This window comes from Falco biarmicus, chromosome 1, assembly GCF_023638135.1.
Source record: "Falco biarmicus isolate bFalBia1 chromosome 1, bFalBia1.pri, whole genome shotgun sequence".
NCBI classification, from domain to species: domain Eukaryota; kingdom Metazoa; phylum Chordata; class Aves; order Falconiformes; family Falconidae; genus Falco; species Falco biarmicus.
In genome coordinates this window covers 122,469,936-122,486,577 of record NC_079288.1, presented here as the reverse complement: position 1 = coordinate 122,486,577, position 16,642 = coordinate 122,469,936, and the positions used below count along the sequence as shown (strand labels likewise).

At 39.4% G+C, this 16,642-nt stretch overlaps 1 protein-coding gene across 2 annotated transcripts in view; it reads left to right on the top strand.

Annotated features, from left to right (window-relative positions):
* The window catches only part of SNX25 (sorting nexin 25), an 88,111-nt gene that overhangs the window by 58,627 nt on the left and 12,842 nt on the right, over positions 1 to 16,642 (top strand). For both annotated transcript variants that reach the window (XM_056326058.1, XM_056326060.1), the window contains 3 exons: positions 1,980 to 2,255; positions 6,055 to 6,210; positions 11,044 to 11,175. In XM_056326058.1, the coding sequence (XP_056182033.1) occupies positions 1,980 to 2,255; positions 6,055 to 6,210; positions 11,044 to 11,175 (564 nt within the window). The remainder of the gene's footprint in view (positions 1 to 1,979; positions 2,256 to 6,054; positions 6,211 to 11,043; positions 11,176 to 16,642) is intronic.

The following is a 16,642-nucleotide window of genomic DNA, read 5'->3' as shown; positions in this document are numbered from 1 at the left end:
TTGTTTTTAAAATAGCAATAGCATAGGATAGCTACTAAGCAATTTAGTTCTTTTAACTTCTTCATGTCAACGTTTGAGGATAATATGGCACTTAAACTGTTGTGATGACGATTTACTGTTGTTTTGTGTAGCAGCATGACTGGTAGAAGGGATACTTCGTATGCAAAAGTAGTAGAATTCTTTCCCCCTTGACCAGAGGGGAAAGTTGCAATAATATATTGGCTTTAGTTGTATCAGCTCATGTGAAACTTTAAAGTACGTTGCTGCTTGATAGTCTGTATGTAAACTTTTCACCTTGCCAGTTACAGGTAGTCCATTCAGTCCCAAACCATGAAATGGTGTGTATATGTGGGGTTTTTAATCCTTTCGAAAGAGAGATTTTGCTTTCTAAGACCCCTTCCTTTCCCTGTTCTGTTGCTTTATAAGCAGCTAAGTTTCTCCAGGAATGCTGCGCTACTGTTTAGAGGGAAGCAACGACGCTATATTGTAATTTGTATTGTATATTAATATGCAATTATATTAGTTATATACAATTATACAAAATATACAAAAAATATACAAAAATACAAATATATACAATATACAACAATATACAGTAAAAAATAAAGGAATGAGAACCCTGAAATAAGGATAGGAAATACCACTTAAAGTTGCAAGAAGTATCCTGGAGTAATGGTGCAGAGCAGGAATGTAGAGGACAAACTTTCTGTTCGTGACTAGTGGGGTGGATCTGGGGGGAAAACTTTTAAACCTCTGGGATTCATGCTAGCATGAAATATGAATTTCGTTATTAAGTATCAGTTAACCTTTTATTCACTGTAATTTTATTACTCTCCTATGAAAAAAGATTCTAATCAATTGGAAAATACAAATAATGTCCTGTAACCAAAGCAGCAAATTATGGATCGTGATTAATGAACCATTGATACAATCTGAAGAAATGGCTAACAACCAACTCGGGCTAGAAGGTGTTTATAAAAAGATTTTGTCAGGCACTGTGAAGAGAGCTGTATATCAGTTTTGATTGCAAACTGCTCGTGACTGGAAAAGGTGCTATAAATCATTTTATGACCTTTCAGCTGTGATTTCTCTCTTTGCTTTCAAAACAAATTGTGTAGTGCCTTTATTCAAGACTTACCATTTTTTAAAGAGATTCTAACATACTGTGCTCCTGTTGCCCCTGTGGTGACGGGCAACCTTTATGTTCCATGGACCAGCTTTAATTACAAAAAAGTAGCATCATGCAGCCGTGTAGCTGCGATACTGTCATATGAGGCAGGCAAGAACATTGTGCCGTACTGAGTGAGTGGATAAAACCTTTGTAATTGCAGTCAGTTTAGAGGGATGTTAATTTAGAGAGATGATGAAGGATTGTGCAGCATTACTGCCTCTTTCCTGTTCATTATTACAAAGTTCAATCCTGTGTGCTCTTCTGTGCTCAGTGGAAATACCTGGCCCAGTGTACTAGTAAATGTCTCTTTGGTTCTGCTTTTTTCCTTGTTATTTTTGCTTTCTCCCCCCCCGCCCCCGCCCCAATTATAGAATTATAGTCATGTATAAAGTGAGTTGGTCCTATCCAGCAGAAAACAGGAGAGCCAATACAGCTGAACTCTACAATCTGAACTTAAAATGGTGATCAGAATGTTGCTTTAGCACTTCCACCCCTGCCCCCTTTAATACCAGCTTTTGGAGCATACTTTTAAAAGCAGTGGGTGCAGAAGCTATGTTAATTTTAGAGCACAGCTGTTTCTTCACTTTAAAAATATCCGTATTTATCTTGTGAAATTGACTGCTTAGCATAGGTGCTCAGGCAGAGTGCTTGATCTCAGTGAGAGAGTCACAGATGTGTTCTCATACATCTGGGAGTGAAATTAGCTTGATCATCCTTCAAATTATGCACCTGGATCGTGATTCATCTTTATATTTTTAAAGTTTTTTCATTATTCTCTTCTCCCTTCTTTTCCCTCCTTGCTTCCTAGGCTGAAATACCTCAACTGGTGAGTGAAATTTATCAGAATTTTTTTGTGGAAAACAGGGAAATACCTGTGGAAAAATCCCTTTATAAAGAAATACAGCAAAGTCTCGTGGGAAATAAAGGCATTGAAGTATTCTACAGAATTCAGGCAGATGTTTATGAGACTCTAAAGGACAGATACTACCCCTCATTCATTGTCAGTGATTTATATGAGAGATCAGTCAAGAAGGAAGAAGAAAGAAGTTCTGCTCAGCTAACTCCTGAGGACAAAGACGAAGTGGTGAGTCATGTGGACAATTTCACTGTTGTTTTAAGGTGATCTGCAGATGATCCTGAGTAAAGCACGTAATAGCATCTTCTGTCCTTGACCTTTGGACTGGTTTTTTTTTTTTTGGATGTGTTTATACATGATATCACTCTTGTAGTTCCATTGGGTAAACCTGGTATGTTCCCAAGCTGAAAACACTGAAACAAGGTGAAACATTAGTAGGTTTCTGTCTAAATGTTGTCTTTCCCTGTCCCCTGTGCATTTCCTAGTTAAAAGTTGAAAAAAAAAAGAAAAGAAAAAAATACAACCTTAGTACTCTTTATTTATGGAATAGATTAGTAGACTATGTTGGAAGATAGAACTGATTAAAATAGCACTAAAACTGTAAATAGTAAGCCAGAGCATTCAAAATGTCATAAGCAATAACCTAATGGCAGATCTCTTGGGGCAGGTTTTACAGTGGCTTCTCTAAATCGGTCATGTCAGGGGAACTTGTGTTATATTTATCTAAGAACGTTTTGACAAGAGCATCTCTCAGACTAGGGAGCATCTTTGTCAGGCTGCCACTTCAGATCAGCATGGATATCTTCATTTTACATGTGAACTTGCTCAGAGCACAATGAAGTGGGATAGTTTGTCTAATACTGGATCTAAATGGACAAATAAGAAGCAGAATCCAGAGGTGCTGATCTGCATTCTTCCATTTAGAAACAATTTTTCCAGAACCCAAGGCTTTTGTATTTTACTGCTTAAATATGGCTTTAATTTCTGTAGTGAGCTTTTATCGTCTCTGTAGTCCACCTGTCAGCAGATCTGCAGAGATGAGCTGTTCTAAGTAAATTACTTCCAATATGAACTTCGAGAGCTTGCTGAACTTTCACTCTTCTCTCTGTAATCTTTTCCTTGATAAAAGATCCAAGACACGTTTTCTATTTTTCTCACTGTTAACTCAGCTATGTGTTGAGGGTACGAGGTACTTCAAAGACTTTCTGTCCTTGTGTTTGTAGTCATTGGGACTTTGTCCAGAACTTTCTAAGTATTAAACGTTGTGCTTTTTAATCTCTATATATATTCAGTCTAAGAGAGATAACAGTTTCTCTTAAGAAGACTGACACAACACTTTAGGTCTAGCTGTCCTCTGTCAGATAACATTTACTATAGCTGCCAAAAAATTAGATTATTTTTTTTTTAACATCAGCATCATCTGTCCTTTGTCTGAGTCCTTGGATATGTATCTGCCAGATTTGAGGGCTGTGTCAGCTGTGAAACCTTGAAGACTAATGTATTGCCAAGTTTGCTTATATAGTTGAAGTTCTTTTGCGTTTTTAACAACAAATTAAGTATGAAGTAGCATATACTGTTAGAGCATCTCTCAAATAGAGCAATCCTGATGGCTCTGTGCCATGGTTCAGGGTCTTTGAGGTGAGAATAGATTATTTCTGAAGTTTCCAGTGGTCTTTCAAATGTTGGTGAAAATGTGCTACTGGCTAATAGGTTTGGGGTTTTTTGCTCCCCCTCCCTCAACTACAGCTGAGAAATCTGATGTTTCTGGAGGGATCCATAGTGTTACCAGATACTAATTGCTTTCATTTTAGTTTGAGTTTTGAATGTCTCAGGTTCTCGCTTCCTGTGGCACTGTGGGAGTTACCGATGTTAATTTTCTATAAATTCCACTGTTATAGTTGGATAGGTAAAAAGTTCTCTAGTGTCATTGTGGAAGGGGGGACAAAAGGATGAGCCCTGATGAAACACGAGGAGATCAAATTGGAAGACAGGAATCAGGGCAAGGTCAGACTCTGCTGGTTCAACTGCAGGTGGAACAAGCTTTCTCTTCTTTTCAATCAGTCATGACTTTTCACTCCTTGGACAAACCTCCTTTGAAAGATCTTGAGCAGATGTAAAAACCCAGAAGCAAGCAGTGCCTGCATTCAGCACTGAGGAAAGAGGGTCTGGTGGTTGCATCAATGCTGTGTGTGTCAGATTGCTAAAATGAGCCCCAGTCTGTGTTCTGCAGCACTCACAGAAATGGAAGTCGTTAATTATCAGTTTAGCAGTCAAGGGAAGATAGCACAATCCTTTACGATCTCAGCTTTGAGTGTGTTGTTTATTTGGTAATTTGGATACAGGTAACTTGTTACCTTGTAATTCTAGTATTTTTGTGATAAACCTAGTGACTCAATAGTGTATTTTGCTGTAAGTGTCTGAAATGTTAATGGCAGAAGCCATGCAGCCTATCTCTGGGAGCAGGGCCTTACTGTTTTGTAATTAATTGCAATCCTTTGATTACTAGTACCACACCTCATATGAAAAGTCTTTTAATTCTTCAGTGTAAAAAATAGAATTTTTGTTTATTTTTGACCTCTGTGCTTCCTAAAAAGGTTAAGGTTTTTTTACTTCTATGGGTCTGTGTAGTAGTGTTTTGAGTAACACCTGATATTGTTAATTATCTGTATTATTGTAGTGCCAGGAGATGATGATGAGCTTCTGTGAGCTCTGTACACGTGCTTGGAGGCAGTCTCAGACCTGAGGAGTTTACAGTCTGTGCAGAATAGACGGAACAAAGGACATGACATAGAGCTAATGTTATTTACTCAGCCGCATAGCAGGCAAATGCAGAACTGGAAAAGGGCATGCATGGATTTCTTAGCCTAGAACTCCTGACTTCTGCATTGTTGCCCTCCCTTATGAGGATTATACTAAGAAGATTAATTTTTGTTGCTACTGTATCTCTTCTCAGACTTTTTTTTTTACTAAGATGTAAAATACTGCAGAATTTACAGTAGGATTGTCTCTAAAGCTCACAGAATTTAGCAGACAATGAGACTTCATTCTGTTAGCTTGTCATTACATACAGATAAAGCTTGCTTAGTGGGAATATAATTAGAGAACTGTAGTTCATGTGATTAGATTCATAGCTTCCCACAGATGTGTTCAGTCACAAGCAGACCTCAGAGATCTTTGAAGATGGCAACAGTAACATCACAGTGCTGTTTGCTGGATCTCAAGGTCTTCATGCCTGTTTGGGGTAGCACAGTAAGAAAGGAGACTGAGGCAGATGCCAGATGATGTTAATGAGAACGTCACTGAAAGGTGTGAAACTATTTTTTCGCATGCCTGTAGTACACAAGATGGAAAAAGCTATTGGTTTGTCTGAATGAATATAAGAAAATTATTTATCAGTTTAGAGTAATGCGTATGTGCTTTTATCACGTTTTTATTAACACTTCTAAAAACAGCAGTAAAATCTGTTCATGCAGAGAAAGGACTTGGTTTAGATTGTTCTGCAGGCTGATAAATCTGTTTTGTGAAGGTTTGTGGGAGGCAGGACTGTTTGTTAGAACTGTAGGGGTTTTTTTGGTTTCGTGTCCCTGTTCCCCCCCCCCCGCTCCCCTGTCTTGTTATCTTTCAGCTCAGAGTGAAGTATTTGCTTTTCTATCTGGCTCTGAAAATTGATTATGACTACTAAGCTGCTGTTGCTTTTAAAATAAACTTTGATTCTGCCTCTCATTTACACTAAAGCTTTAGCTTGAAGGTCATTTTACATAGTTGGCAAGAGTTCCCAAAGAGCTGTAGTATAAATGGTATTAGGCTTTGTCTGTTGTGTGTTTGGTTGGGTGTGTGCTTGTTCAGGTTTTTTTAACAGACATGTTTCATGTTGGATCTGATGGTCGGAATATCTGTTAGAATCTCTTATACCTACATTTTTTTCTGTATCAAGAATAAGAGTTCTTATACATAAAAGCTTTTGGAGCAAACAATAACTCTCCTTTTTCATATTAATGATGCAGTTACTCTCATCCTTTATTCCTAGAGCCAAGGTTGCGAAGAAGCTACTGAAGAATGCAGCACAAGAATTAATGAACAGGCCAGTTATGCTGTAAATAAACTTCGCCAGCTAAATGACAAGCTTGAATATAAAAAACAGGCTCTAAATTCCATATGTAATTCACCAAAACCCGACAAAAAGGTAACTACCTTTAGTGTCTTCCCTTAAAAAAAAAAAAATAAAATTATGTGTATGTTTGTGTAATATCTAGTTGTCTCAGGCTCGTTCTGGACAGCTCAGATTACTGTTTCAATCGGTCTGTTATAGAAATTGAAATTAGCTTATTTTAATTTTTTTATTATTATTTTTAATTTGGTTTTTTAGGGGTTTTTTTAAGCTGATGTAACTAAAATTGCAAATATTATTTTTTTTTGTCGTAGAATAAAGACCTCTCTCCCAGTGGGCTTGCAGCTTTGACGGTGATCTATAGTATTTCTTCCTTACTGCTGCTGTACCCACCTGTATTTGCGTAGTTCTTTGTGGCAGTTTGTTTCATGTTCCCTGCCGCGTCTGGCGCACTGCAGCGGAGGGATGTGCTAGTTCTGCTCCCTCTGCTGGCGTTCTGGTAGCATAGCGCAATTTCAGAATCTGCAGTTGTAACTGGCTTGTTCTAATCAAGGGGCGGGGGACACACACCACCTGAATCTGTAAAAGTGACTGCTTTCCTTTATAAGGAGCAGGAGAAGTCTGCAAAGCATGCTTTCATCAGACAAAAAATTGAGGGACATTAAACTTTGGCTCTCCGGGCTTGAATGAAAAATAAAAATCTTTTTCTATTTGCAAAGTGCAACGATTAAGCAATCTAAGAACATATTCGGGCAGAAGCAAGTGATTTGCATTTGGCTTAGGCCAACTCATTTGCATTCCTACTGAGTCTGATACTACAGGACTGTTGTTCAGATGCAGTCGGGCCAAGTTTTTCAGGCGTAATGTGGTTGGTAGGTGGTGGTTAGAGACTAACAAGTAGCCAGGTATCTCCCTAAAACAGCCTCCTGCGAGGGATAGCAAAAATGTACATGGGCATTAGTCATTGTCCAGGACCTGGGTTCTTCATACATTTGTTTCTTCACTAGGGGTGAGTGCTAGGATGCTGGTCTGAGTAGCGGTTGACACCCTGCTCATTCTCTGCTGCCCCAGCAGAAAGACGTGGACAGTAGTGTTTGGGACCACACTGGCTAGCTTTGTTCCCTCTGTCTCTTTTGCCTCTCCCTTCTGCCAGAGGTTACCGCAGACAACTGGAAATGTGTCTGCAGCTCTTCTGGTGTGTCCCGCTCACAGCTGCTCTGCTGTGTGTGTGGCTTCAGCGGGCAGAAGATACCTTTTACTTGTCATCCAACCATTGCTCTTCAGAGTAGTAAGAGCACTGATGTGTTTGTGTGTCCTTTATTTTTTAAATGCCTGTATTACTGCAGTAGCATTTACCTGTGGAGCTTTTAAATGGGTTGTTAAGGTTGACAGTGTGAGAGCACCTTGTTACAAGGACTTTTTTTTTTTTTTTTTTTTTTTCCCCCACCTCCGGATGTGGCAGATAAAAATTTGGTTCTTGGTCATATGAAGTAAAAACTGTTTCTAAAAATTCCACAGTTTTGTGCCATATGAAGGGGAATGTCATGTACATTTTTTGTGTTAAACTTTTAAACCTCAAGCTGTTCCTGGGTTGTTTTCTCTTTTTGAAATGTTTGCTGTGAGACCCATACAAAACACATATGTGCATCTTCAAGTGACTTCTAGCACCCTGCAACTCAGATGCCAGTCAGCCAGGGAAGAAAACTGCTCATTTGAGTTGCATGTGAAACGCTGCTAGTTTTAAAAGAAAATGCTCTGTAGGGAGGTCTCGTTTCAGTTCCTTCTTGGAATATAAAGAGTAGAAAGATGGTAAGCGGTCTCAGGCAATGTCTCCAATGTACAAGGCCCACTGCCATAGAAAATTACCTTGATCTTTGGAGGTCTGTGACTTTGGTGCATGTCTCGTGCCCGAAGCTCGGTGGCTATCTCCCTTGTGTTTGTGAGTGCTGTCTCATGCCATCCTGTGCAGCCACAGTAAATGTGCAGGACCACATTCTTTCTAGAGTTCGGTCTTGTCATTGTCAGTAGCAAAGCAACATCTTAACGTTCCCCACGCAGAGCACCTTCTGGTGCTTGCTAAGCCTTATATTGAAAGAAAACTGTGACACAATTACTGAAATTAACCGGGACCTTACTGAATGGAGAAGTGCCTCAATCTCTATCAGGAGTTATGTGGAAGCTGGAGGAAATTTCTGTTAACTTGTTCAGATCTTTAGTATTTCCAGTGGACCTGTACCAGGAGTGAACATAAAAGTCACTTGGAAAAATTGTAGGAGGTACTCTTATAACTAACTAGGTGTAAAGTTAAAATTTGCACCATGGGCCATAAATGTTAAAGAATCACCATCAAAGGTATTAGCAAAGTAGTTTTAATATGAATTTGTAGGACTGTGACTTCACAAAGTTTGGTAGCGAGGTTCACTCTGTTACTTATTACATAGAGAAATTACACAAAGACGAATCAAATTAAAATTAATCTGGAATGATTTACACAGAGACTAAAGATGTAAAAGGACAAGGGCGACCCTACTATCTGAGTCATGAGGTTCAGAGTGGACCCCCCTTGCTTTCTAAACTCTTGATAGAGTTTAGGTGTGGCTAGATCCGATCCTAGTCCGACTTGGACAACAGTTTGTATCTAAAGGAATGTAAGGAACATTCACAGTTTAAGGTTGATCATAGGATTTTAGCAGCACTTAGTCCATGATTAATACTTACAAAGTAGGATTTACTTAAATGACAAAATCGGTTTAACTACAGATTTGAAATGGTAATACTTACACTTATGAGGTACCTAAATCAACTCACGTACAAACACAAAAATATAGAGATAAATGTACAGCTGTACAAAGGTGTATATATACCTGCTAAAAATTCTCCTCAAGTTCAGTGAAATATTCATGTTGAACGCCTTCGCATTTCTCAGCGGGCAAAGGTTTGAGCCTTGAGGAGTGGGGTTATCAGCCCAGGCTGGCGTCAGCTTTTGGTGACAGTCCTCCTAACTCGGCGAGCTTGGGAGCTCTGAGAGGCATCCTGCTCAGAGGGAGATGCTGTTTGCAGCCCCCTGCAGTCCAGGAGAGCTCAAAGGACCAAAGGAGCTCGAAATGGTCCTCACTTAGGACCACTGTTCATAGAGTCAGAGATGATTGGCTTTTAGTCAACAGTACTTTTCCATCCTGGCCACAATCTGAGCTGGTAAGTACTGGAATTTTTCACAATCCCAGTGACAGTGGGCTGCAAGGCTCATCAGGAGATGATTCACGTAAGGAGTGCTCCAGTGCTTTTGGGGATGTTAGGATTTGTGTAAAGAATGTTTCTGGCTGTCAGTGCTGTCTCCCAGCTCAGCCACGCAGGTGTTGCTGGTACAGTCAAGAGATGCTTAACTGTCGAACTCATTACACAGGGGCTAAGGCCTAAAGGGGATTCCTGAGACTGTAGGGGGTGGTCTAGGGGAGGGGGCGAGATGCACCACCACAAAGAGTGAGAAGTACTAAACAGAAGTGAGCATGCTTGTGTGTGTGAGTTAGACCATGCCATTTGTTTCTGTAGCACTATAGTTTTGATTTTTTTTTCTTTGATATAAAAAAGTACTATATAACTAAACCTTTACGTATTGTTGCATACACATGGATGTAGCACTTGTATGTTCCCTTTGCATTCTTGAGAAATAATAGCCATGTTCTTTCTACACCTAAGGTCTTGAGGAGGTGGGGATTGTACCCCTTAGAAAGTAGTGGGGTTTTCCCTGTATTTTTTTGTTCCTAAAATATTCTTTGTCTTTGAAAATATATACGTCTTTGAAACAGAATAATAAAATAGATCCAGTATCATTATAAAGTCTCAGTATTTGTTTTATAAGCGTAGTAGCTATTTACTTATAATGAAACCTTACCAGTTCTGTATTTATTGATTGTTCCTGGATGCCACTTGTAGGAGTCAGTGTAAGGTGACTGCAGAGCAGTCTGTATGCCCATAGTAAATATAGTAAAATACAAAATTATTCCGAAGGTTAGGTATATGCCAGAAAGTTGTCATACAGCTGTAGATGTGTAGGTAGTATTTTACATCTTATGTGATACAAAATTCTGAAAAAGACAATTACTGTAGCTCTGCAGGATGTACCACGTGTTTTAAATCTTACAACTAAGACTTGTAAGTTTGACTATGTGGGCTATCATATTTTAAAGAAAGCGTTAGCTTCTTTTGCTGTATTTCTAATGTCACATCTTATGTATACTTCCCCCTTTTCTTGTCATGCTGTCTTCTAGTAGTATTTATGGTTACTTGGTTTTTTTGTTGATGTCATGAGATACGCTATTTATCCTTTATGAGATTATGACTGTGAGCTATGTCTTGATGAGAACGTCTTTTGAAATGCATGCTTTCCACAAAAATAAATCCCTCCCTTTCCAAAACTTAAATGAATTAAGTAGTAATTTTCTGAGTGATTGTTAACATAGCTAAGTTCCTAGAAATGAAATCTGTTCCCAGGTTTCTGTATCTGAAAATGGTAAGGGGGATGTCTTCAGTAACGCATATTTCAGTGATTGTAATTTCACATTTGTAGAAAACATATAATGTGTGTGTGTGTGTGTGTAATATGTAATCCTATCTAAAGTGCCTTTTATGCTGATAGTGCAATAGTAGGACGTACTTCTAAGTAGTTTTTTATTTTAATATTGGAGTTGACTCTTTAGGATTACTGTGTATTCCACAAATTTATAAAAGGCATCATAGGTTCTCTCACTTAAGACTCCCACCCCCCCCCCACCCCCCACCCCCCGTGAATTATTCTCTCTCTCCCTGCTTTCATACCTTTACCTTTTTCTGAATAGTGTCCCTGAAGATATGAGGCGTATTGCTCAAACTTTTTCTTAGCAATTATGATCAATAAACTTTTCTCTGCAGATTGTTTCTAAGCTGAAGGATGAAATTACTCTGATGGAGAGAGAGCACAGTGACCTTCAGCTGCACATTGCAAGAACGGACTGGTGGTGTGAGAATCTTGGCATGTGGAAAGCCTTCATTGTCTCAGGCGAGGTATGTTTGGGGTTTTTTATGGCTTTGTCTTCTGGGTCAGTTCAAACTTCCATGAAGAGAAGAATAAAAACCTGTATATACTTTCCTTTTACCTTGGTGTACACTGTGTGTGCTTCATGTTTACTTGGGGCAGGGAGGAAACGCTAACTTCTTTTTAACTCTTCCTCTGTTTCCCCAGTGACTGCTGTGATGCATATATGCAAAACATATGTTTGTCAGGCCCTGTTGTAATGGAGCTATAAAAGTACCTACATGTACGTGAACTGGTTTGGGCATTGGGTAATTTGCTACCTTAGGGGTGGTGGTGTTCATGAGAACAGTCTCTCTCGTTCTATTACCATGCTATCACGCTTGGGTGCAGTTGCGTGTCTGCTAAGTCTCAAAGATGCAGTACTTACTATGTTTTGTATTATTGTATTTAACAACAGTACAGTTTCAAGGGACTAAGATAACCAGAAAGAAAGCGCTTTAAATCTGTGAGTAAGGTAAAGGAGAAGTTAATATTTTTTTTTTCAGTCTTGTTCTGCTCTTCTGTTTGGGTGTAGGCAGAAAATTGTGGAATGAATGTAAAAAAAATTGTAACGGAAACAAAAAGTATTACCATTTCATAGCTTTCTATCAACATTTGCCCAATAAACGTTATATAGTAACTGTGGGCTCACACCGTACATAAGCAATCGTCTTGACAATATCACTTCAGTGAAATAAAGATTAATTGGATCTCTACTGGATTGCCTTCCCGTGCTCTTAAGAAGATGTGTCTTATCTAAGTAGTTTCCTTGAGGTAATTTTTCTTGGAGAAAAAATGATGTGCTGTTGAGTTTATTTGGTTGCATCTTCAGCTCTTACAAACTATTGATAGGTCTGTCAACAGTCAAACTCATTGTCTGTGAAAGAAGAAAAAAATCCAACAGGGTAAAAACTTAAGATGCCGTTTTAATAAACAAATTCTCAATGTAGAAATATCTGGGTTTGGTTTTGCTTTAATGCTGTCTGCAGGTGACCTGGTTGAGAACAGTGAGGGTCTTAAACTGTCTTTAAGAGTGCTCTCTACCTTTTTGAAGTCTGGTTTTAAAAACCAGCAATACTGTGTGCAGCAGAACTGCAGAAAGGCAGCTTTCTGGTAAGGGGTACCATACAGATCTGCCCAGTGTCTCCCTCACTACCAGATGAGAAGATGGTGTGGCTAAATAAGAGGGAGGTTGGGGGAGGCTTCTAATTACTTGCTGCGTTAACTATAATACAGGTAGTACTGGACTGAATAATTAAATGTAGGCTTGCATTAATTGTGCCATTTGCAGCTCTGTGCTTCAAAGAGTAAGCTGGAGAAACCACGACTGTTATAGTTATCCATGTTAATTAATTGCTCAGGAGCGTTCTGGCTGCAGTTGATGGTTTCGGGGGGCATGAGTAGGTGACACTGCCTTCCTGTTTGCAAAATTAGCATGTAGCTCTGTGGTTTTAAATGGAGAAAAGCTTGGTGGCCATATTTTTTTTGCAGAAAAGCTTAGTTAAAAGTAAATTTTGCTATAGAATTTGAGTTGAAAGTGTAATAGCCTGTCATTGACCTTTTAAACGGATTTACTAAACCGGTTAATAGAAAATGCATGCAAAACTACAATTACTTAAAACTTGAGAAAAAAAACTGTGCGTCCAAACTGTTGTTTGTACTTTCTTAGTTTGAATCTTTCAGTCTTTATATAAATGCACTAGCTCTGTGTGTGAAATACTTACTTTTTTAAAAAAAAAAAAAAAAAAATGTAACCTATAGGTGTCCTTTGGTAACTGATATTTCTTATAAAACTATTGTTGGAGACTCAGTGTTTTGGCTGGTAGAGGTTGAAAAAAAGACAGTAGGAACATGAAGAATGACGGGACCCATGGTAACAACTCATCTTAATTCCATGAGTCACTGCCACGTGACATGTAAACTTACAGCTACGTAACCTAACCTGCTCTACTTGCTTTAATGGTTTTGGCCTTGCATCGTGTTGTATTGTAGCAGACGTTCTGCTTCCTCTGTCCAAAGAAAGACTTATTTCAGAGCATAATATCTTTTAAAAAATCTATTACTTTCATAAGGAATTGAGTTTGTAGCTTTGAATGAAGTGGAAGAAAATAGCTTGTCTTACTCATTTAGCTGTACTGGATATTAGGATGTTCATGCTCAGTGGAAGTTAAGCAAATTGGGTTCCTGTGAACTGAGGTGTACTCAATACACCTTCTGCATGGTCTTTATATATCTAGAAGAGACTTCTAAGGGACTTTTTGTGGTTTTTTTAAACATCAGTCTGTTTAGCCGGTTTCACTGCCGCACAGCTTGGGTGGGCTGTTTCAGGGAGCTGCTCTGAAGGAAGCTGCTGGTGAGTTCTACAGTTCTTCACTGGCTTAATAACTGGGCTAATTTTTGTTAATGTTTAGTCATTCCTGACAGATGTCTGGATCAGCCCTTAGTTTTTCTAGCAGGTGATTCAATGGTTTTCTTTGGCAGCTTGTTACTTTATTGAACGATTACAGTTTTTGCTAATGTTAAGTTTACATTTTACCTACTGCAGCTAACAGCTATAGCGTCTCCTGGAAAGTATTTAATAATATTTGTTTTTGCAGTATTTCACTGCATGTTTCTTACCACACCACACAACCCAGTAAGAGGTGCTCACCACTGGCATACACCTTGTAGTTTTTATTAATTGATTGTAGGTGTCTCAACATCCTAGGTCATATCTCCACCCACTTTGGGACTTTGTGCCTCACAGGGAGAAGGGAGAAATCTTTACCCTTTGTGGACTAGGCATCTATGGCATGCTAGTAGACGGTAAATTCTGAAACAATTAATCTTTACATTGTCTTGAGGCTATGGAGTTGCTGCCAGTGCAAAAAACTCAGTAGCCTGAAGCCTCTGTGGGTACTTGAGGGCTGATTCTGTTCTTGCCAGATAAGTAGTAGTGAATAACCTGGAAGACTCGTATAATCTGAGGAAAGGGGCTGAGAAAGGACTTTTGGATATGCCATCCTAGGGGCTAATTCTGAGAGCCCTTGCCAGTGCTGAAACAATCAGGGCTGAGACTATCAAAGGACCTTTGGACCTGGAAAACCAAACCAGAGCACAAACATTAAGTTTATGCTCATGAAGAATCAGAGCTGGAGGAGATTTAGGATGGGAATATTAGAAGTGTAGTGAAGTCTTAGAGAGGCATGAGGGGTTTGATGTTGAGCAGGAACTCTGGTCTTCAGCTCCAGCCCCTGGAGTGCTTTTTGGTTGGAAGCAGTAGGTAGATTGGTGGCTTGTCAGATGTGCGGTTTGTCTTGTGGCAAATGTGGCCCTTGAATTCGTCGGGAGAGGAGTTCCCATTCAAGCCAAGGAAGCATTGCAGTTGTTCTGCAGGTGCTGGGCTGTTGCATTCTAGAAGGGTGGATTTGAATGGCTTAAATGAGAAGTGACTGTGAAAGCACTTTTGTTTGCTTATCTTAGCAAAAGGGAGAATCAGAGGAATAGGGCTGTCTATAGAAACACCTTGATAAGGGTAAACATCATAAATGAGGGGTGCAGAGCTGTTGGAGCAGTTGAGAAAGGAGTTTGGAAATCGAAAGGGGGGGCTTTCAGTGACCAGGGTGAGGGTCCAGAGCAGACTTTAGTGTAACAGGGGTGGAAAAAAAAATTGTTTCACAGGTTTGAATTCCTTCATCATAGCAGTTTTATGATATGATGCCTGTTACAGCAAAGGACTAGACCTCCTGGTTTAGTAGACCACCTAACATTCTGTTTCTCTGTTTTCCAGTTGACTCATTAATTTGGAAAAACAAATGCAAAAGTACTGAAGTTGGTCAAAAATTCTGCATTCTGAAAGTCTTCAGGATCTTCTTAAGATATTTATATGAGGTTATTTGAAGGAAGTTGTAATGTGTCCCAGTCTAGTAATTAGAATGATTTTATTATTAAATTAAATGATTTTTTTTTTTTTGCACATGGATCTTAACTTGAAAGCAGGAAGATTACAGAGTCCTCCCATTTTGAGAATGTGCTTCCGGAGGGATGACGCTCTCCTGACAATTACGGTTCAGATGACCCTACTACACCCATGCAAATCCCTGTCCCAGGGATGAATGTGTAATGGAGAACGATATGCATGACTCAAATCAGCATTTTCAGCACTGATCTCCCAGTTCTCAAAGTGGCTGCCAGGAGGTGTTTGTGAGTCACCTGCAAACACAAATCCAGTCTAGTTCAGGCATAGACAGGGCAGGGACTGTCCCAGGAGATCCCAGTTGCTGCTCTGTGCCAGGTCCCTCTGATCTACATTTTGGAGGCTACTCAAGCATCTCTTTCTGCAGTGGTCTGGCAGGAGAAAGGCAGTTTCCCAAATAGCTGTGCTGGGAACCAGACACATTTTCAGATGTTCATGTTGGTGCTTTTGTGTTCTGTCAGGGTGCTGCTGCAGCTGGTGTTTTAGAGATGTGAAACCTAGGCTGCAGACCAGGTTTCCCAGTGGTCCATGTGCAGCTTTAGGAGAGGAGTGCATCACAGGGAATATTTTCCCTGTACAGTTCTGAATAGCATAAAAATGTGAAGGTACATTTTAGCGGTGTGTCTTTACAATTGCATGCAACTGCTTGTCAGATTATCTGTCACTAGCATTAAGTGTTGTCAGACCTTTACAGGCTTCTTAGAAAATGTGTCATAATTGTATGAATTTTAAAGTTTATTCTTACCCTGATTGGCTTAGTTAAAAATTCTGTAAAAAAACCACACCACATACATAAAAAAACAAACCAAAAAAACCCAACACTGCAAAAGTTTAAAAGGTATTACTTTTCTCAGAAGGTGTGAGGGTGGTATTTTATAATTAGCTTTCTCTTATTTGTATGTATATTAACAGAAGCATTTGAGAGTTTGGCTTGGCCAAAAAAAGTGCTTTATGAATTCCCCTTATTTTCCTTTCATAATCTATTTAGCTGTTTCCTTAAGATAAACAGAAGTAAACAAAAATCTGTTACCATTAGGACATAAAGATGAAATTCTGGGTGGCTCCTCAAATTAAGAAGTAATATGGTCACACTGCTGCCATTGTCTCAAGAAAAACGTTTAACTTAATTTGCTGTAGTTTTCTCATTTGGTTAATTGCTCCTCCTTCCTCTGGCTGTTTACAGCTTGATTATTAGGATTTTCATAAAGCTGTGAGTCCCTCAGGAATAAACACAGCATGGATGCCACATGTTCTGTGCGTGCAGAATAGCACAAGTGAGCAGAGAAATCATTCTGAGATGGCACCAGCTGCTGCAAGGTCCAGCTGCAGAGCTGCTGTGCCTGGTGTGTGGGTGAGCCTCAGCACAAGCACTGGGAAAGAAGTGTTGGGGATAAAGGGAGAGCACAGGAACACTCAGGAAAATGCAGATGGGAGAGATGGAGTATTGGTCAGCAATCAGAAGGCTGTGTGGTAGGTGCACAGCTGTTTGAAAAAGACATGTC